Raw genomic sequence first — 22,877 nt, 5'->3', positions numbered from 1 at the left:
ATGTTTTGGCCATAAATCTTTTTTATCGTTGGCTTGTGTAAATAAATAGGTAGTTAAAACAGAATGAAAGCGTTAATATTTTACTATGTACCTGGTGCAGTCACTGGCTCTACACTGAGCAAGGCAAATTGAGTTACTCTCATGTGATGTCTAGATCTGACGTTTTTATTTTAAACATTTTGTACTATTTTATACTCTTCCGCTATGTATAGTTTTATTGTTTTAGCATCTTGAGAATATTTGATCAAAAGTATAAGAAGCACTTTTTATCATTGAATATACTAGGTTTATTTATAGGCTGGTAGTTTCACCCCATTTCAAAACCAATACTGATTAATTGGTTCATACTATGGTCAAGGTCATTTAGCCTATCTGGCCTACAGGGCAAATCAATCATCTGAACTTTAGCATAGTCTATGTAAGGTAACAAAAATATTTTGTGACTCCTATTTGTTTAGGAGTCAGAAATTTTCTAACAAAATTCTTTGAATTTGATTCAAAAATCATAAAATTTGACTGATTTATTCATCTCACAATAAGTCAATACAAGAGGACGAAGAGCACAGCTCATAATTATACCCGGGTTTAAGATTCGAGATAGCAATTTAAGAACATTTTGTGATATCCAACAGTTTTGCAGGGAGTCTTTCAGAATTTAAAAACTGAGCACTACTATCAATAAAAAGTTATTGATTTAATTCTGGTAATTGAAGAGTAATATCACTGGTATACATAAACCATAAATAAAAATATAGTACAGCAGATAAGAATATCTCTAAGTGAGTTCTTATCATAGAAACAGCGATATGTCGTAAGAGGGATCAGCGTCAGTGATTGTTGTCATGTCAGTTATAGCAGCGTAGATTACAGCATCTCAAATGATGTCCTTGAGTCCATCAGCCTGTGTTAGAGGTGCGCTGCCTCAAGGTAATTGAGGCGTTTGAATTAAATCATACAGTTTTTAGCTGAGAGATAAATCTGTTACCCGTGAGGATATTGGTAGTGAGGATTAAAAACCTGTTACCTACAAACATAGTTTCCAGAATAACATCAGTATTATTGCACAACGTTCATTTAATACGTAATACTGATATCTTAAAGGAAATCTTAAAGGAAATAATACCAAATTCACTAAAGTGCAGCTATAAGATTTTCGTGCAAGCAATACTATCCTTTAGTGAAAGACAAACAATTAGCCGAGAAGGCGGCTGAACAGCGAGCCGCATAGGCAGCAGTTTCAGGAGGTAGCTATTCAATGAACGAAGCGGTACAAAACCTTTCAGACGATGTAAATTTTCTAGACATTATTCTGACTTGATTCACACGCTTGCAAATACTGTAATACTGTATGCTGTCACTTATCGTCACTAGTTCTAATCCTAAAATGAGCATCACGCTAGGAAACAGCTACCAAAGAACATTTTGGTTCCAAAAATGAGCATAATCAAAACCAAATAAAATACACAACTGTTAACTATTTAGTTATGAATTAAAATTTAAAAACCTCATGTGCCTGTCAATCCATGTGAGAATAGTGAGAGGAAGGCTGTAGGTATTCATATAGTCAGCAAAGATGGAAAACCCCATCAAGTAAGTTAAAATGGCCTTTATACCTGTTGTTTGCCCGAGGAAACGCAGTGCGGCTATCTCTGAATATGTAACACCACCTAAGAAGAAGACTAGCACTGTCTGGTCTTTACTAGCTCCTGATGTATTCATCTCCTGAATTTTACTTCCTAGCAATGAACAGAATAATCACTACACAATCAAGTATCAAAAGAGTGACTACTTAAAAAAACAACATCTTAGTCATCATCTAATTCACATGGCCGGAGTACCGTCACGAGCATGAAACAGGCGAAGCAGTGTGTGCAATATGAAAATCATGAATACATCAAAAGGCATCGGTAGCGAGTGACAAATTTACCTCGAGCCGATTGTGCCCGTGTACTTTGGTAGTAGGTGTTTGTAGTCAGTTTAATACTGTCTTCCAAGCCAGAAAAGCCTCTTTTTTGTAAAATCTATAATAAAAAATAGAGATAAGGGTGAGGGTGAGGAAGGAGAACAGTCGCAAACAGACAATCAGCTCAAAGAATAGAAGGAACCATTTACTTGATGCACAAGGGAATTGTGAAGGGTCTGTATATATTCAACAAGAATGAGAGGTAAGTATACAGAGATGAGAGAGGTCAGTAAACAACAAATGAGAGATCAGGACAGTGAAACCCCAAGACACCCATTATGCAAGCTCTTTTATTTACAAGCCATGCTTTCTGCCAAATGACAATGGACATGGCCTGGTGTACATCACGTGTTTATTCTGCATCGAGTGTTCTCTTTATTATCAGCAGCAATAACGAATCTAAATCACTTTTTGTGTGCCATCACTGTACAAGAAAAGCAGCAATTCCATAAGGTGAGAAAAACAGGATGATGCCGACAGAAATAAAGCAAGAGATAATTGAAAAACATGAGTGTGGTATAAGAGTCAATGAGCTTGCAAGAGAAGACGACTCGAGTACTTCTACAATTTGCATTTTCTGTAAACAAAGGTTATCAAACTCGCAACACCAGCAAAAGGAACATCAGTTTTATCTCAAAAAAGACAAGCTTCCATTAGGAAACAGGTCTACCTGTGTGGATGAAAAAGAAAGAATTGGCATGGGATATGTTGGCAAAGACTATGACATGAAAACAACAAGCACTATATATGCCAATGTTAAACAGGAAGCTCCATCTCCTTGAGAAGATTTTGGCATATATAGTGCTTGTTGTTTTCATGTCATAGTCTTTGCCAACATATTCCATGCCGATTCTTTCTTTTTCACCTACACAGGCAAACCATTCCCGGTTGGATATGTATGTAAGAAGAGATCTGGGATACACTTGAGTTGAAAGAATAGTGGAGGCTGCTAGTGCTGTTGGCGAAGGTGCTAAGAAATAGGTAACATATACTTGAAGGAAGTTTTAGTATGTATTTTAGTGAACTTCAAACTTGGAACCAAAATTTTATCACTTATTTGTTTACGAATCCGTTTCTACGCTAACGGATAACGCTGAACTGAGAGGCAAAATAGCATATCGACATTTTTGTTATTTTGTCGTAATCAGTAGCCTACATTAATTTCGAGAGGAGTTATTGTTGATACCATATGGCGGAAAACAAAGTCGCCATACAGTATCAGTAACTTATCAGAAAGGAAAACTACTAATTAACAAGTGTTCAACTGTGACAAAACAAATCTATTTTGAGAAAAATTCCAATGAGGACTTTTATCATTACTCTTGTAGTAAGTGAAACACCTGTAGAGATTTCAAAATAAACCTGGAAAATCCTCGAGCCTTCATGTCACACAAAATTCCCAAAGAGTTGCAAGTCCTGTGGAAGGCCAAATGTGAAACGTCAAATGAGTAAATCTCGTCATTGGTCCTGCAGTTAATAGTTGTCCGCATGACGATCAACCTTCGTTGCAAGCATTGCTTATTCTAAAGTTTAGAGCTTAAACAATGCGTTAGCCCATCCAACTGGTCTGAATGACTACATTCTCAATGACTTACAGTCCATTGAAGTTCGTACCCTCCTAATACTTCTATTTTACGACTGATAAATCAACAGTTAATCCTTAATTTCAAGAAGCTGCTCCACAAAGCAGCTCTGTGATGGCCAAAAGCCCTAATCTCACCTTTAGAGAGTTCTGGAAAGAACGACTATAAAATCATATCATACTTACGCATTATTGACTTGACATGACAGGGTGTTAAGCGAGAACTTTAAAATCTGTATTGAGAAAAGTACAGCCGGAGGTTGTTGCAAAGAGGGATGGGTTTTAAGGCAATTCAGTCCGAGACAGAAGACAAGTGATAGTATTCCTTGAAAAGTTGATACAACTCTGAGGAAATTGGGGTGAGGAAAATGGGGCAAGGAAAATGGGGTGAGGTAAACGGGGCGAAGTAAACGGGGCGAGGTAAACGGGGTGAGGTAAATGGGGCGAGGTAAACGGGGCGAGGTAAACGGGGTAAGGTAAGCGGGGCGAGGTAAGCGGGGCGAGGTAAGCGGGGCGATGTTAACGAGCTCATCAATAAAAACGTAGAGGACCTGTGAACTGAGGAGTTGAAGGAGCTAGAGATGATGCAACATATGGAGGTTATGCAGGAGAATAGTAGTAACAAAGAGTCTAAGAAAGTGATTACTGCAACTGAAATTTAAGAAATGCTGTGATTGTCAGAGAAACTTTCTCAGAATGTTTCAGTAAAAAGAAGCATTCCAAAAATGTTTCAATTAGTCATGCTTCAGTGTTTCAATTAGTCATGCTTCAGTGTTTCAATTAGTCATGCTTCAGTGTTTCAATTAGTCATGCTTCAGTGTTTCAATTAGTCATGCTTCAGTGTTTTCAATTAGTCATGCTTAAGTGTTTTCAATTAGTCATGCTTCAGTGTTTCAATTAGTCATGCTTCAATGTTTTCAATTAGTCATGCTTCAGTGTTTTCAATTAGTCATGCTTCAGTGTTTCAATTAGTCATGCTTCAGTGTTTCAATTAGTCATGCTTCAGTGTTTCAATTAGTCATGCTTCAGTGTTTCAATTAGTCATGCTTCAGTGTTTCAATTAATCATGCTTCAGTGTTTCAATTAATCATGCTTCAGTGTTTTCAATTAGTCATGCTTTAGTGTTTCAATTAGTCATGCTTCAGTGTTTTCAATTAGTCATGCTTCAGTGTTTCAATTAGTCATGCTTCAGTGTTTCAATTAGTCATGCTTCAGTGTTTCAACTAGTCATGCTTCAGTGTTTTTCCTGACAACCCCTTAACGAATTTTATAAAAATGTTGAAAGGCAGACAAAAACAAGTCTCATTGGATAGGTTTGTAGAAAAAAACCAAATGATGAAACCTAAATGAAACCCTTTCCCTGAATGAAACCGGCGAAGGTTTAGCAGAAAAGAACAAACGATGATTAAATGAAAAATCTGGTTTAAGGTAATAATAAACAAAGTCCTTGTTTTTTTTACAAATAAGTACTTTTTGTTTGTTTACGTAAGCAAGAATTTGTCACTATCATTGTTGTTTTCATCAAGGAAAATAACCTTAATGTTTAAAGTTAAGAAAGTGATCTTTCTCAATCCCATCTGTCGCAATTATTTGTTATTACAGCAAAAAGCTAAATAATATTTTAAGCTATTTCTTTGCTTTTATCACACATTGATAACGTTCATAGAATGATTTTTTTGGTAGTTTACAGTGATAAGATTTTAGGTCTAGAATTCAGTAATTTGATTTCAGTAATTCCAAATGGGATTAAGTCGATTGGCATGCGAGTTAATATTGACATGTCAATTGATATAATCTATCGATCAACTCATTTGTATATCAATTTCATCCTACTATAAGCTCTATTATGAATCAAATTATACTCATATCTCGAGTGCAAAATGGGGCGAGTTTAACTGAGTGTAATAATGAGATGAGAGTTCATAAGAATAAGAGGAACATAAGCTAGCTCTACCTACCAGTTCCACAAGCCTGCAAGAGAGGGGAGTGTAAGCCCCACTAAAAACATATGCCATATCTGTGGGATTCCGCAGGTCATCTTCTTTGCCCGGTTTACGTATCTGTAAAGCGTTGACGAAACTGTTGATGAAACATGGCCACCAATCATGAAACCTAGTTTAGTGCAAGTTACACATGTTACTGAGAAGTGATGGAGATAGCGTAAACCCATGATCAACGGTAATGTAGGCTAGAAAAAAATTATGAATGGGCTCCAAGTCACACCAGAAGTCTTTGGAGTGAGTTGACTGCTAAAGAACACTTTAATGTCAGTTTGGCAGATCAACTTGATCCTGAAATGTTGTACTCTATGATTCATATCAAATGTTATGACCAGAGGTTCACTAGCCCAAAATCTTTTATGAAAAGAGAAACACTAGTTGTTTATCATTTTACCACAAAAAAGACATGCATAGACTTTTTAATGAAGGAGACTGATTAGAGCAAGCTCTAAAATTCATTAAATTTATATCAACAAAGCCCACTTTATCATAGCACGTGTGCAAGGTGCCTTTAGTACGCGTAAACCCTATGCATTTCTACATTTTTTGAGAACCAGAGAGCCTGAGAACAAGCCTCTTAAACACCCAAATTACGGGCTCTCTGACATCGCTGGGCTTACTGCTAGTTTTAAATAAATAAAACATTCTTTTTAGGAATACAACAAAAAATCTTAACACAATAGACTTCCGATTATACAAAAATCAAAAATCTCATAAAGTGTGCCACCCAACTTCAGGTGAAAGCACGTAAACATCAGCTAAGTTGCCTAACAAATGTATACTATCATGTTTTAACAAGCTTACCAACTGTAGGTTTTTGCTCAGCATCTGGAAAGAGCTCTTCTTTGGTAAGTTAATCTTGGCAGCGGAAAGCTTAATGCTTGAGCCTGAGGTCCCGGGAAGTTTAACTGTAGCCTGCTGCGGAGGTAAGCGTTTGGTAAAGAGTCCAAGTTTAGCGAGGTTATGGAATGTAAGAATATGCTGATATCCATGACTCTGTAATGAGTAATTTTATTACATCCTAAAAATGGCTAAAACTGACAGGCAACTCAAAAATGTGAGACACAAAAATCTGCCAATTTCACAAATTAGTTTCATTTACATTTTAATTTACCGCAAAAACCTCTACATATTTGACCGCCACTATAAGAGAAGGCTTGAAAAATAGAGCTCCACCCTTTATTTGAACACCACTTCTATTTGACCACCACTTTGACATTCTTTGATCTTTACGAAGCCATAATAGCAAGTGATCAGTAGAAAATATCCATTAAATTGTGCTAATATTAACTCCGGTTACATTATTAACAACTAATTCTTTCGTGGTTTCTGGTCGTATCGAAGTCCGCTTTTCAACTCCAAAGCTTACAGATTTTTCTTTAAAAATTTGAAAGCAATGCCATAGAAATAATTAATAACTGTATCAGAATAATAACAGTTGCTTGTTTAACGCAGTCTTGATACGTCGACGTATGTGAAAAACGGTTTACAATTACGATGGAACTTGTACTACTATTTTCAGATTATAACTTGTGCTTAGCGCACATGCGGCTAATGGTTTATCATTATTTTCGTGAAAAGATTTCAAATAACAACGCGAATAAGTTTTACTCTGCTAAAACAATTGTTTAGACGCTAATATCGACTAACTCAGCAACGCAGAAGAAGAGTTGAAGTCGGTAGACGTTGTGGACGGTATCGAACAACCAGGAGAAAATGAAATGATTCCATACGAAAGCAACAATCAGACGCAACCTGCCGAGCAAACAATGCAAATATTTGTCTTAAAAATTTTAATTTTTGTTTCTGCATGTATGATAATTATGGTTTGTTTATGTCTGCTCTTCAATATACTGTATATTTATTGGACTGATTAAATAGATAAGAATCTCGTATTTTGTGGTTTTCTGTGTTTTTGAAAAGCGAGTTTTTGAACAAGAAAAAAAAAATGTTAATTTTGAAAAACAGAGTGAATTTTTGGAATTTTCAGCGAAAATCATGAAAAATGTTCAATTTTTATGGTTTTGTTATAATATATAGTGTAAAACTTCCAATATAGTGTAAAATTTACCATTTTCATGCAAATTGTGCAAAAACGTTGTTTTTTACTACTTTTTAAGATATAAACAACCTGGAAAAGGTGAATTTTTTTTGTATTTTGTGGTTTTGTAGGGTTTCTGAGTTTTGTACAAATTTTTTGGTGAGTTTTAGCCAAATTTTTGTGAGAAAAGCATAATTGAACAACCTTATTAGAAACTTTTTTCTTGAGAATATCAACTTTTCAGTTTAAGCCAGAGCACTCTCATGTTTTCAGAAAAATCAAGTTGAAAATATTTTTCTCATATTCTTATTCACACCACATTTTTCCAGAAATCTTGGTATAAATAGATACCCAGGGTTTTTGTAAAAATTTCAAAAGACTAAGAGAGAAAACTCAGAAATTTTCTCTAAAAGTGGCTTTTTGTTATTTCTAACACCATATCATTTTTTCTATTTAATAGATAAAAAATCCAGAAAATTTTACAAAAATTCCAAAATTAGAGATATTTAGATATCACAAAATCACTATTTGAATGATATGTCACTGTATTTTTCAACCCTTGTTCCATATTGGCATTTTATTAAAGGTGACATTCAAACAGAGGGTGGCGCTGTATTTTTTGACTAGCTCACCAGAATTTTAGGAAGATAAATTATAACCCTTTCACAATCAAAGCGATGCTCATGTCGCCCATATTTTACATTCTCTTTCGAGTGACATTAATGTCGTCGTATCAACATTTTTGCTAAACCGTTTTTCACATACATCAGAATATCAGACCGAGTTAAACAAGAAACTACTATTAGCCAGAGACAGTTATTAATTATTTCGATAGGGCAGCTTTCATAGTTTTAATGAAATTCTCATCCTTCATTAAAAACTTTAAAATCTTCAGGCCAGATTGTAAACCACATTATACACGAATCTTAAGACAGCAGATTGGATTTAGACCTCAGTGACTTCAAATCAGAGTGTAGTTTTGATGATTGTGAGGATCAATCTTCTCAGGTACATCGTCACTAAAACCATGGCAACCACTAAAGCAACGGCGAAAGAATTAATTGTTATAAATGTAACTGAGTCATTATTAGTACCGTTTTGCGTACACTTTTCTACTGATTATTTTCTATTACGGGTTCATAAAGAATGTCGAAGTCTAATAAAGGTGGCGTTCATTAAAAGCTGGCACTGTATTTTTCAACCCTTCTCCGATATTGGTGTTCTATTAGAGGTGGCGTTCAAATAAAGGTGATGTTCGAATAGAGGTTTTACAGTATTTTAAACTATTAACATGCTAACAAGCTTACAGCTGACATCTCCTGTTTGTAAGCTGTTTTTACATGTAAATGCGCTCATACATGGCTTATCAATGCTTTGGTACAATATGTAACTGCGTGTTCGCTAGCCTATAATTGGGCTTACTTTGGCCAGAAAATGGATCAGCCAATCATTTAATATAACTGTTTTATTATCAATAAATCAAAAACTTTGTGTATAATCTGTGAAATTCTGTTTGCTTGGATTTAATTTTTTTGATGACCACGATATTATAACCAATCATAAAATACTCCAGCATCCAGCAACTGTGGTTTCATTTAGCCATAAACAACAATTGGTTCCAGTTCAAAACACATTAGTAGTATTTTTTATCGCTGAAATTTGATACAAAAGTTCTACAAGGTGTGACAGATCTCTGTTACTACAAAAAACTAGTACAATGCTACGAATGATTTTAGAATGCTAAGAAACACTTTTTTATGTATAATTTAATGTACCGAAAGTCTTCACACAAAGCGGACTTATGTCAGTACGGTGAATGCTACGGGAAGTCATTAAAATTCGTGATTAAAAGGTCAACTCAGTCATGTATTTGAAAGTAACTTTGTTGTTTCTCTGTATTAAATTGTTGTTATGCATTTTTCATGTTTAAGTAAACTTGCAATAAATATAGAAATGAATTCACCAAATTAAAATTTTTATTGTAACGTATTAGAATATATTTGAAATTAATATTAAGCGAACATGATTGTAACTATAGCTAGCCACCCTTTCATTGCCTTCACATGAACAACACTGAAGATTCATGAATCGCGTATGATCCAGCTTCAGAGTTTAAGCGGATATTTATGAGAATATTTATGGCTTGATAGTATCATAGCACCAGCTATCATTACAAAATGGAGTCATCGATCTATCGCAACGACATGGCATGGTTCCAATAAAGATGGCCTTCGAACCGCACAAAAGTTATTGCTTTGAGTCCGACACTTTTAGAACCAACAAGAGCGATGGGCAAACCATGTGCATGAAGTACATTGTCGGTACTACTGGCCAAAGTAGTTGTTTAAATTGCAAAATTATTAGCACAGACTTTGGTTAAAAGCTTGTGGGAAATCATTGACTAATGTACACATAGCTGATAATCAGAAGCAAACATTAGTAAACAAGTCCTAATACATACATGAAGAAAGAGAGTTTTGAGAGAATCATATGTATCCGGAGAGAGGCCGTCTTTGACCAGCGATAGGAGGCAAAGCAACCGTAAAAGGTTCACAGGATTCTGCTGTCGATGAATCAGCTCTTCGATATATTTCATGTTCTCTGTCATGCCATGTCCTTGCAGCAAGCCTGTAAATGACAAATCGAATGCCTTGTGCTGTGTAGCAAGTTTGCCAACAAATAATAAAATGCTTCATCTTTTACGAGAGAGTGACTATTAATAACCGTGTGCATTCATGACTGTAACTAGTGCAATTAGTGCAGCTAGCATAACTGGATATATGTGAGGTAACTAACCGTGTTCAGTGGCTAAAAGCTCAGCCAGATCACCTTCAGCAGTTTTCTTTTTAGTAATAACTTCGCAGGCGCTAATATGCAGCGTAAGTGAGCGATGCAATTGTTTAAGACTTTGGAGGTCGTCTGCCACGAAGCTCTTCAATTGTGACACTGACATGCTATCAACATTCTAAAACCAAGTACAACAGTGACTTGTGGAGTTCATAGACAACGTGGCGAGATCTACTTCGGTAACTTATGCAAGTATCATAACGTGTGGTAACTCTATTCGTATATTACGTGGTAACTCTATTCGTATATTACGTGGTAACTCTATTCGTATATTACGTGGTAACTCTATTCGTATATTACGTGGTAACTCTATTCGTATATTACGTGGTAACTCTATTCGTATATTACGTGGTAACTCTATTCGTATATTACGTGGTAACTCTATTCGTATATTACGTGGTAACTCTATTCGTATATTACGTGGTAACTCTATTCGTATATTACGTAGTAACTCTATTCGTATATTACGTGGTAACTCTATTCGTATATTACGTAGTAACTCTATTCGTATATTACGTGGTAACTCTATTCGTATATTACGTGGTAACTCTATTCGTATATTACGTGGTAACTCTATTCGTATATTACGTGGTAACTCTATTCGTATATTACGTGGTAACTCTATTCGTATATTACGTGGTAACTCTATTCGTATATTACGGGATGATTAGAGAGCACTCTTTGCATTTCTAGAAAATCTCCGATTTTTTTAAGCTATCAGAGATACTACACCAAACTACTCAAGATGAAATGACAGGATTCTACTAAAACATGATTGTGAGACATAAGTGATCTAGTAAAATCTTAGTAGAATCTGTGTTAGAGACAGAAAGACGAAAAGGGTAATGCACTGTGACATTCATAACCATAGATGCCAATAAGGAGCTTGGAAACGTCACACCAGATTGTTGCACAGACTAGCCAACATAAGGAACAATTAGCGAACTACATGTACATGCACTAGACATGCGACGTTGGCAGCAAAGCATGTATAAAAGGCATAACAAAGCCATTACGTTGCAAGAAGGTCCCGAAACCTTGTTGGTGAAGCACTTTATCAAGGTCCCAAAGTACATGTACTAAAGATCTGAAGTAACATCAAAATACACGTAGTAGTGTTCACTTTGATAATATAATATATTGATATACTCAATGAGAAAAGTAATATAATATATTGATATACTCAATGAGAGAAGTGATATAATATATTGATATATTCAATGAGAAAAGTAATATAATATATTGATATACTCAATGAGAAAAGTAATATAATATATTGATATACTCAATGAAAAAAGTGATATAATATATCGATATACTCAATGAGAAAAGTGATATAATATATTGATATACTCAATGAGAGAAGTGGTATAACATACTAATAAACTAAATGAGAGAAGTGATATAATATATTGATATACTCAATGAGAAAAGTGATATAATATATTGATATACTCAATGAGAAAAGTGATATAATATATTGATATACCCAATGAGAGAAGTGATATAACATACTAATAAACTAAATGAGAGGAGCGATATCATATAGTGATAAGCTAAATGGGAGGAGCGATAAAATATTTATATATAAATCTCAATGTTTGTCTGTTTGCGTGTCCAGTTATAACGATAAAGTTGTAAGAATGAAAAATCCACTGCGTACGGAATTTGAACTCAAAACCTCCAGTTCTGCAGAAAGGCATTTATCCAATTTGTCCAATTGCCTATACTATGAAGTAAATTGGGCACATACATATTACGCATGCCAATCTTCCAGGCTTCACACTTAACACTGCAACTAGCATTATGCGTGAAGCCACACCAGAAAGAAAATTTGTGCTCATACTTGACGGAAAATGCATAAAATTTCATGACCAACAGGATTATTGCAATCAGTATAGAGCTGTAGTAGGCACTGTTGGAGGTACAGGATGAATTACACAGAAATAAACACAGTACACAGAAATAAACACAGTACACAGAAATAAACACAGTACACAGAAATAAACACAGTACACAGAAATAAACACAGTACACAGAAATAAACAAAACACCTTCATTTAAAAGTTATAGTAAATGTTGAGTAAAAATAAATTTTCTTTGCAAAAACTTTTTACTAGCCCTACAATGATCAGCATTCATCTAGTACAGATATAAACTCATTGAGAGCAGTCAGTCATAATCAGCAAGTAAAGTACTAACTTACACCATAATTCTTTTGGAGCTCTCTAGCCTTTGTGCTGAGTAACTTGTAGACTGTAGAGAAATGCCTGTTTCTTACTTCTTCAAATAACTAGATAAAGTTGCAGAGAATTAACATGCATGAAATTAGCATTAATTAGCGTTGTTGCTGTAATAACCCTCATAAGTGTGACACAGTCTTGACCCAAGGTAATAGAAGCAGGCGAACCCATTTGTAATTTCAATGAAAGGAAGCAAACCAGGGAAAAAGGGTTCTGAGGCATAATAATCAGACTATAATTTCCTTTTAAAGAACCTGTTTTAAGAACTTATCAGCACAATACTATAGGTTCCAGCTACAATCAGGTTCTAGCGAGTTCATATGCGTGTCAGAAAATCTGCAACTGCGACACAGTTGATTAAAATACAGTCAAACATATATATGTATTTGTAAAGTTAATTTGTTCTAGAAAACGCTTTGTCTCTTCAAGCCGTTGTAGGCTGGATCAAATGTCGCTATAAAAATGCACAGCCTGAAAATCCTGTAATTCTTTTAAGTTTGACTTGCAACAAAATTCACATTACAGTTATTTGGTATCAGAAGATTCACCATGTCTTACTCTGTTGTTTTGTAGGTGCAAAATATGTGGAAATGTGATTAAAAGCTCTTAAAAGCTTAAAAACGAACAGTTAATCGAAGCCATCATGAAAACTATGTAGGTCGGAATTCCTGTGACGTGGTGATGTGACGTAGTTCAACACTAAATGCTTCTGTTTACAACTACGTGCAAGCTCATTCGTCAAAATATTTTCACAAATATACTTCATGCATTCAATAAAACCATGTCTATTGTCCTTACGAGTCTATTTCATTATCACTGTAATGCTGTCACTTTGAGCACTGATATCTCAAAACCTAGCATAAAATTTCGTTTAATTAGCTCGAAGGAGTGCATATCATCCTCTGTTAAACGTGATGAGTCTGTCGGTCATCTGTGATAGTCAAAAATGCTGCAGAAATTGTTCGCGTCATTTGGCAGGAGGTATGGGTCACATGACCAAATTATGACTAGATGATTAGACCAAGCTGAAATGAAACAGAAAAGTAGTGAGCACCTATATTTGATAGGGGCTTTCTGGTAGAACCTGAAGTGTTCGTCATAAACTAGTGCTAGGAGACGCTTTATATTGAGCGTTTTATTGGCCTTTCAATTTGCGTGATATCATCACGTGTCAAAAAAATAATCACTTTGAGTTGAGTACGTCATCGAAATAAAGGGATTCCAACCTACGGCGTTTTCGTGATGGCTGCGATTAACTGTTAGTTTTTTATCTTTTAAGAGCTCGTAATCACATTTCCACATAATTTGCCCCTACCACACAGCAGAGCATGACATGCTGAACCTTTTGATACCAAATAACTGTAGTGCGAATTTTGTTGCAAGGCAGCCTTTAACAAATTCAAAATAAATCAGTAAATTATTTATGAAAAGATGCACAAGGGGCGCACAAGGGACGCACAAGGGACACGCAAGGGATGCACAAGAGACACACAAGGGACACACAAAGGACGCACAAGGGACGCACAAGGAACGTACAAATAACGCACAAGGAAGGTACAAGGGACGCACAAGGAACGTACAAGGGACTCACAAGGGACCCACAAGAGACGCACAAGGGACTCACAAGAGACACAGAAGGGACGCACAACGGACATACAGGGGATGCACAAGTAACGTACAAGGGACGCACAAGGAACGTACAAGGGACGCACAAGAGGCGCACAAGGGATGCAAAAGATGAAACACATCAACTACCAACACAAGTCGCAAGGAATGGCGGCAATAGACTCGCTAGAGTTTAAACTAACTTACCTTACAGAAATTTTCCCTACTTTTGTATTTTCATGCTATATTTTCATTCCCACTGTCAGTCTCTTAAAAACTGCTTATGAAACTACGAAGCTTCAAAAATCATATACTAGAAATTACTATCTGTGTAGAATCAGGACGTCCATTTGATTGGCATTTACACCCTATGCGGAAAAAACAATAAATGAAAGGAGTCGTCAATAAGACTTTCACTGTATTCAAAGTCAATACTTCAAAGTCTACTCAAACTTCGACTGCAATCGCAATAAGCCTTCATGTATTGATAACTACTGTTAGATGTTTAAAAAGTTACATCTATGCCAGAGTTACATCTATGCCAGAGTGACCCACATTTACATGAAAAACACATGATTGGGAGAGAAATAAGAGTCAGAAACTGCTATAGTGTTTTAAATTATACATGTGATACAACGTGTGGTCTAGTTATGGTTGACACACTGTACAACAGTACAAGATGTTTTTCATAATCTATACGCATTGTTCAGTATTCTTAAGATAAAATGCAAGCATAGGCAGCGATATGAGAACAAAGATACATTGGCTAGAGAAACTGCTCACCGAATCATTAGAGCTGAGCACCGATTTAACACTTTTTTCTGACTGAGTAACCTCTTTACCGAACTCAATTACTCCACATTGGATACCAAATATGTCATCGAGGAGTCCTTCATACGTGACTTGAGAACAAAGAGGAGTGACCAGATCGACATCTGCAAAGACACGTCGCACATGTATGAATGAAATGTATATTCATTAGCAAATGATAATATATATTTGCTGAAGATTGAAATGTCTACACTGGAGGTCAGCAATAGAAAGAGATGACAATTTGTTAATACCGTATTTTCAAGACTATAACCAGCATCTGTATACAATCCAAACTTACACAAATTTCGAAAGAAATCTGCGCATAACCTGCATCATACCATAACTTGCACTGTACTATAACTTAACCCATACTATAACCCACACCGTATTATAACTCACACCGTACTATAATCCTCACCGTACTATAACCCACACTTTACTATAACCTACACCGTACTATAACTCACACTGTACCATAACTCACACCATACTATAACCCTCACCGTACTATAACTTACACTGTACCATAACTAGCACGGTACTATAACTCACACAGCACTATAATCCGCACCATACTATAATCTGCCATATACTATAACCCACACCGTACTATAACCCACACTGTGCTATAACCCACACTGTACTATAACTCACACTGTACCATAACTCACACCGTACTCTAACCCTCACTTTACCATAACCCGCACTTTACTATAATCCACACCGTACTATAACTCCCACTGTGCTATAGCTCGCACCGAGTCATCTTCTTGTTTTCTGCAAGCGCTAACCAGCAACTCGTCGAATCTGAGTTGCTTGCCGCTCTATTTCCGTGCTCCTTGGCAAACTGTACTTTAAAGCTACACTGTAGTTTTTTCTACTCTTAGCTAGCATCTTGGTTAATTGACTAAAAATAAATACCTTACAGATGGCGCTCTTATTTAAAAATCAAGATGTCACATGATAGAAATCAATAATCAAGTGACTGAACAAGATTATACAATCCTGCATAGGCTTAGTAACTTAAGTTACTGATGCCTCTTGACAATTAGAATTTTGAACAGTGCACCCTCAGGATACGTTTACTCTGATATATGATTTTTTCACCTTATGAAGTGCAACATGATGAGTTTTCACCTCACCATACGAATCTTAAGGTGAGGCGTCGTATTTAACCATACGAATTCAACAAAATTTTCGCTAGAGTTCAAATTTGGCAGTCGGTGTGCTTATTACGTACGTCAAAATAACAAAGACACCGAAATGCTGTTAATGGAAAACATTTTTACAACGCCTGAAAGAGACACGATGACCGATTTTTTTATAGTTCAGCAATTCTCGTGTGTAAAACAGTACAATTTTCCTTTAAAACCAGTACCAAAGTTGGAGTTACGATCCCTTTACACAAAAAGCAAGTGGTCAGACAACTTCCCTTAACCTGCTAACAAACATCCACTTTATTATGAAAGAAGCTCTATTGGGGCTTTTTGTTGAATAAGGATGGAAAAGGTTTTAATCAGGTCGGCTAAAATTATATTGGAAACGAAGCCAGAAACTAATAGGTGATAAAATTTTAGTGATAACAAAATTAAATTCAGTAAAATAGTTAAAAATACATACTAAAACTTCGCTCAAGTGTGTGTTTAGTAAGCTAAACCTATTTAAAGTGAATTCAAAGTTCATGTTATACGTACGTCTGTCTTGAAGAGAAAAACTGTCTACGGTATGTACTGCACATAGCACATTGCAATGTTACATATTAATGCATATCACAACCAAAATATACACTAAATATACTAAAGTTACTGTAGGTAACTATAGTTACCAAGGTTAACATACTATTTTTTAATTTGTACAGTACTTGCACAAAACTTAGTGAGGGTGCACTGTATGTAATTCAACAATATAATGTACTGTACACAGAACTGAAGATCTATTCTATGCGCTACGACAAAGATACATTTTATAATTAAATCATAAGTTTGTGTTAGATCGCTAGTGATGAATAGAAGACAAACTTTATGCGTAAACCACAGTTCTATAGCCCCCGCACCGTACTTAATTTTGTGCAAAATGTCAGGGGTTATAGTTCAGACAATACGGTAGTCATTTATTCTGCATCACGTGTGCCATAAAAGATGACTATAATATTAACTAGCTGTGCATCAAGAGGTACAACAGTATGGCAGTAATACAACTGGTCTACCTCTGTCCATAATAATCAAGTGTTCTATTTGACTCTGGAGTCCAGTTATGTCAGGTTCATATTCAAGCAGCGTCTGAGACAAATCCCAAGTATTCTGTAAAGATGAAAGAGAAATCTCTCCAGCTCACGTACTTATTGGCATGTATAAAAAGACAAAGAAGACCCCTTTACGTGACTACTTGCAAAGCATCTAAATATCATCTAATCAAATACTTGTATACTTGAATCTTTTATGTTATATAAAATATGCTATAAGCAAAATGCCTCTTAATCATTAAGGGTTAATAAATAAAAAAGAAAATAGAAAATAAGCAAATAAGTGTATGAGACGAGGGGTTATCTTCTTTTCATCAAATTTATTATCTAAAAGTTCTACTTTAAAGCTTTTTTACGCCGATAATGTTCAGTGGTTTTGTGACAAACCAAGCTAGTTGAGTGATACAAAAAGAATTCTTCTTGGCTGATACCGATTCTAGAGAAGAAAAACATAAAAACTGTTCTATTTCTATGAATCAAAAAATACACAACAAAGAGATATCATTGAACAAGTCATATGTAGGTTTACAGTAAAAGATAGTTTCATAAAAAGCTAGTGTTAGTGGTTATATAATAAAATATTGCTCATATGATACATCAATTGTCAATAAAATACCAACAGGATTAAATAATTACATGTTATTTTTTAAAACTTAATTTGTCTGAGAAAGACAACTCCTTAACAGGCGACTCAGTGATGCAAAAATTGTGGTAAATCTGAAAAACTTGAAAAACTGTGGTAAATCCAATTAACAGCAAATTGCGATAACAATCGGTAGAAAAAGTTAACAAACCTTAGCACACTGCCCAATCGCGTATACATTCTGAAGTTTACCAAACTCCTGTTGCAGGGAAACAAGAGCAGAAGCAGCCGCATGAACCCAAGTTTCATCATGATGCTGTAATATGGATAATGGCATGTATTAAATATATTAATAATTGATTACATCTATCAATTATATCATATTTATGTCTGTCTAGGAAGAAAACTTACAAGAAAATATGATGAGTAGAATAGGTCAAGCTCCATAGTGATAATATCATTGTCTATAGGAATAGTGTGCAGTGGCAAAGCCTCAGTGTGCACACAGCCATGCAGTCCATGCTCTTCAAAGATTTTTTCGCAGATGTAGAGCTGGAAACCGCCAAAATCATATCTTGGAAAAATATATTAGCATACGCAACAATATGATAGCAAGTTCAACAATATACAAATGTACTCAGCAATATCACAGTATACTCCAATACATCAAAGCATACACAACACTACGACAGGATACTCAGTAGTATATTAGCATGGTATACATTGCAGAAGTGTAGGAACCATGTGCTTGCACAAGTATGCTTTAGATAAGCACACATTCTTTACTTCGCAGCTATTCAGCTACATAAATGACCAGATAAAATCCCACATACAGCGGTATCTCTACTTACGAAAGAATCTATTTACAAAGATTTTAAGTTAGGAATCATCTTTCAGTAGAAATCTTGCTTCAACTTATGAAAGACGTTTCTAGATATGAAAAGCCTTTCGACTATTTTGTATTTACATCCATTTGTTTTGTATTTTTGGCCTGTTTGTTTACTGTGGGTACAACAAGTCATCCTCGACTCGCTAGCAAAAATCAGTAAATGGCATGTTTCGCTTTGGTACGGCATACAATTTTGGAGTTATCATGTACCACATACAGAGTACGACAACTTTTGTTTCTAGCAATTCTAGTTCTGTGTTTCTTGTATGATTACAGTTTTTCTTTTTCAATATCTAAATAAATCTTTCTACTTACGTGCGTGCAAAAATTTATTCTGAGAAATGCAAAATCACGACAACTATACAACACCCACTCTTCTGACTCCCACTCCCCTTGGCTTCCGTTTAGCCTCGTCTAAAATGCTAACGCCAAAGGTAAACAAACACACTGTCCGTAGTTTTTATAATCTGTCATTCTTACGTTTTTCTTTATTCCATGAGTACTTTTTCCATTTATTATGTAATAATGTAATTCTAATGTGTATTTGTTACAAGGTTTAACCATTGCATGTATTTATAATCTGTACAAATGCTCTGTCAGAATTGTGTGGGGGCTCGGAATAAATTAGGGCATTTACTGTCAAACCTCTATTTGAATGCTAGACTGCTGTATTTTTAATCCTTCTCCTATAGTAGCTTTTCATTAGAGGTGACGTTCAAATAGAGGTGACGCTGTATTTTTTGACTAACTTGTCAGAATATTGGGAAGATAAATTTAACCCTTTTACGGGAAAAGTGATGCTAATGCTGTCAGCCTCAGCAATTTTGCTAAGCCGTTGTTCATATACGTCGAAGTATCAGACTGAGTTAAACAAGGTGCTACTCTGAGTAAAACTTAGCCGGATACAGTTATTACTTATTTCGATGGTGTTGCTTTAAAAGTTAAAAAAAAAGTGTAAAGCTTTGGAATTAGAATACGGACCTCGATACGCCATAACAATGCCTGTATTATAGTTAATTAAGTCGTACAATGTTCCTGAAGAGTATTCTCATCGTTTATCAAAACGCTTTAAAGTCTTCAGGTCTGATTGTAAACCACATTATCGACGAATTTGAAGTCAATGGATCGGATTTAGACCCTAGTGACTCCGAATCAGATGTAGTTCTGATGATTGTAACAATTTTTCTTCTCAAGTACTCTGTCGATAATGGCAACCACTAGAGCAACAGTGGAACAATTAATTGTTATAGATGTAACCAAGTTATTATTAGTACCATTTTGTGGAAATTTTTCTACTGATGACTTTCTAGTATGGGTTTGTAAAAATCAACGAATGTCAAAGTGGCAGTCAAATGGAAATGGCATTCAATTAAAGAGTGGCACAGCATTTTTCAGCCCTTCTCCTATAGTGGTGTTCTATTAGAGATGGCATTCAAATAAAGGTGGTCGATCAAATAGAGGTTTTACGGTATATGGTAAAATAAGTTTCTACTTACGAAATTTTCTACTTATGAAAGTTTCTACTTATGAAACAGCTTCCAGAACAAATTAATTTCATATATAGAGGTTCCACTGTACGTGACTATAAGTGTAAAAGTTAGTAAATGAAGAAGCAATCATTTGATGCTTACACTCCGTGGCACCATAACGACAGTATATCGTCTGTCATGTCCCGCTGTCTGCTCCCCCTTAATTTGCTCTACTAATAGCCTGGCATTAAAAGCTTTTGGTCTCATGATGTAGAACCTTCTACAAAAGCAATTGCATAGACCCTACTGGTAATATGACTCTCACAACCAGCTTACAACGTTAAGGGTAATGACCAATGTTTTTTGCATCTATCAATTTTTAAATGCCTACATTGATAGTCATAACATTAAGTAAAGAACAAACAAACAGGTAGATCCCAAAAGCTCCGCGAGATAAATAATACTATAAAGCTGAAAACGATTGACGAACTAAAGAGAGAATAGATCGTCTATATAGAACATGCAGAGTCATAACTGTACCAAGTTATTGCTTATATGAAAACAGCCCTCACAGTAAGATTGTAAACAAAAAACCTTGAGATATAACAAAGATAGAAATAAATAAAACAAGAAACAAATAAATAAGCATACTCTTTGCTTCCTTGAACAGGCTTCGACGAGTCCATCTTAAATATCCTGTCAACTCCATGATTCTTTAAGAAGCTTATGTCAGCAAGGCGGTCAATGGGTTTCATTAAACTAGGGTCAATAAAGAGATCTTTAACACCATGCCTCTAGATAAACAAATGGCCAAATATACATTTGACACTACTGTTAGAAATCAAACAATTAAAAAGTTTGCATAAGACAATCAATTAAATCAATCAATCTCGAAATCAATCAATCAAATCAAACTCGCTGTACTAAACTGCAGAGCTAATATTGACAACTGAAGAATGCTTTATCGTAATATTAAATCAAACCAGGACTGCATAGAATTTCAGGATGATCTTAATAGACTTAATACAAGGGCAAATAAATGGAAGATGCAGTTCAATCCTGTAAAATCACATGTTATAGTGTTTGGAAAAGATATGCTTGAAAATTACCACCTGTGCGGTCAACCTTTGAGCTATGTGGAAACTATAAAATATGTAGGCAAGGTGTGAATATCAGTAGGGATCTTACCTGATGTGTGCATAGTGAAAGTGTAAAAAAGCATCTGGGATGCATGAATTGATAAAACGCGTACTATTTCAAGCTCCCCCAAAGTAAAGTATATAGCACACCTCTCTTTATGTAGACCATAACTCGAATATGCAATGAAAGCTTAGGATCCATACAGGGTACAGCATATAGATATGCTTAGAAGAATTCAGTCACAAGCTATCAGGTTTATTAAAAATGCAAAGAAAAGATATTTCTCAGAAACGGTAGCAAGAGTAGAGTTAAATCTAGATTTGCTAAAAGACCAAAGAATTAGTGCCAGTAGAAACATGTCTTTTGAAACTATTAAAGATCATGATAAATCCCCAAGTCTAAATGATTCATATGACCAAGTTACTGAGACCGTTATCTATATACAACCAAGATCTGCTACAAAAGCCTTTACATATAGCAGCACTGATCATTACCTTTTTAGTTTCTTACCCCGCACCACAATTTAGTTTTTTACGCCTTTCATGCCCTTAATAAGCTAAATTAATGCACTATGTTTTATCACAAGACATTTTAGAAAAGACCATCAAGGAGATCCTCCCCTCTCAATCAGAAGGGTCTACAGGATAAATAAAGAAGAATGCAGTTTTAGGTTCTTGAAAAAATATATAATCAAGTAAACATATTGCACATTGATGGAACTAAATAAAAAACTAAAAGAACAATATGTACCGTTTCTAGAATACGCCGAAGTTCATCTTTTGTTAACTTCTTTAAAGAATTTAAATTAGGAAACTTGGGTTTCATGGACGCCGCCATCTTTAACAATGATCTCTCACTCACTAAAAAGGTTTTGATTCGTTCAAAGACTGGTGCGCTATTTGCCATTTGCCAATAAATAAGTTACTGTATATTCTTTATTTTCCTTTCATTCATTTCTGTTTAATTTTTTTTAGACATTCTCATCAATCAATCTGAATCAATTTATGCTTCTATCATTCTCTTACTCACTATTACTTACTCACTATTACTCTGAAATATACTTAAATCTCATCTGTCCATAAACAGGTAGCCTGTCTTGACAAAACAACTTGTTTTGCTCGCTCAGCTCGACGGGAGACAACTCCGCAAAAAAACAACAGTTTGTCAAGACAGGCCAATAAACAGGGAATAAACACAGGACATAAACACAGGAGTTGAAACGTGAAATATGATGATGAATTTGAGGGTGTTTATGGACAGATGTAAGTACATGTAGGTATATTTCAGACCTATTTCAGAGTAATAGTGAGAAAGAGAATGATAAAAATTTAAGTTGATTCAGAATCAAAATCAGATTGATTGATGAGAATGTCTAAAAAATAATTAGAAAAAATGAATGGGCACTTCAGGAGGAAAATCAAGCATATGCATGGAACTTCTCTACTGGCAAATCGCAAGTG

General features: G+C 35.3%; 1 protein-coding gene across 2 annotated transcripts; it reads right to left on the bottom strand.

The window, feature by feature from the left end:
• Nucleotides 1–306: 306 nt before the first annotated feature.
• LOC137402544 (vacuolar protein sorting-associated protein 33B-like) lies at nucleotides 307–22,254 on the bottom strand. Of its 2 annotated transcripts, none has more exons than XM_068089048.1 (15): nucleotides 22,168–22,254; nucleotides 20,929–21,071; nucleotides 20,440–20,557; nucleotides 18,331–18,471; nucleotides 18,131–18,235; nucleotides 17,301–17,394; nucleotides 15,065–15,216; nucleotides 12,640–12,726; nucleotides 10,383–10,551; nucleotides 10,048–10,214; nucleotides 6,350–6,541; nucleotides 5,504–5,605; nucleotides 1,928–2,021; nucleotides 1,614–1,736; nucleotides 307–1,024 (listed from the first exon to the last, which is right to left on the bottom strand). In XM_068089048.1, the coding sequence occupies exons 1-15, from the start codon at nucleotides 22,252–22,254 to the stop codon at nucleotides 951–953; spliced, it is 1,848 nt and encodes a 615-aa protein (XP_067945149.1). In that variant the 3' UTR covers nucleotides 307–950. The 2 variants fall into 2 exon arrangements, with proteins under 2 accessions (XP_067945149.1, XP_067945152.1); XM_068089051.1 differs by having other exon boundaries at nucleotides 20,929–21,036; nucleotides 22,168–22,242.
• Between the last annotated feature and the right edge of the window lie 623 nt (nucleotides 22,255–22,877).

The sequence above is a fragment of the Watersipora subatra genome, chromosome 1 (assembly GCF_963576615.1).
Source record: "Watersipora subatra chromosome 1, tzWatSuba1.1, whole genome shotgun sequence".
NCBI classification, from domain to species: domain Eukaryota; kingdom Metazoa; phylum Bryozoa; class Gymnolaemata; order Cheilostomatida; family Watersiporidae; genus Watersipora; species Watersipora subatra.
Note: the sequence above shows the minus strand (reverse complement) of the source record. Positions and strands in the feature narration are given on the sequence as shown.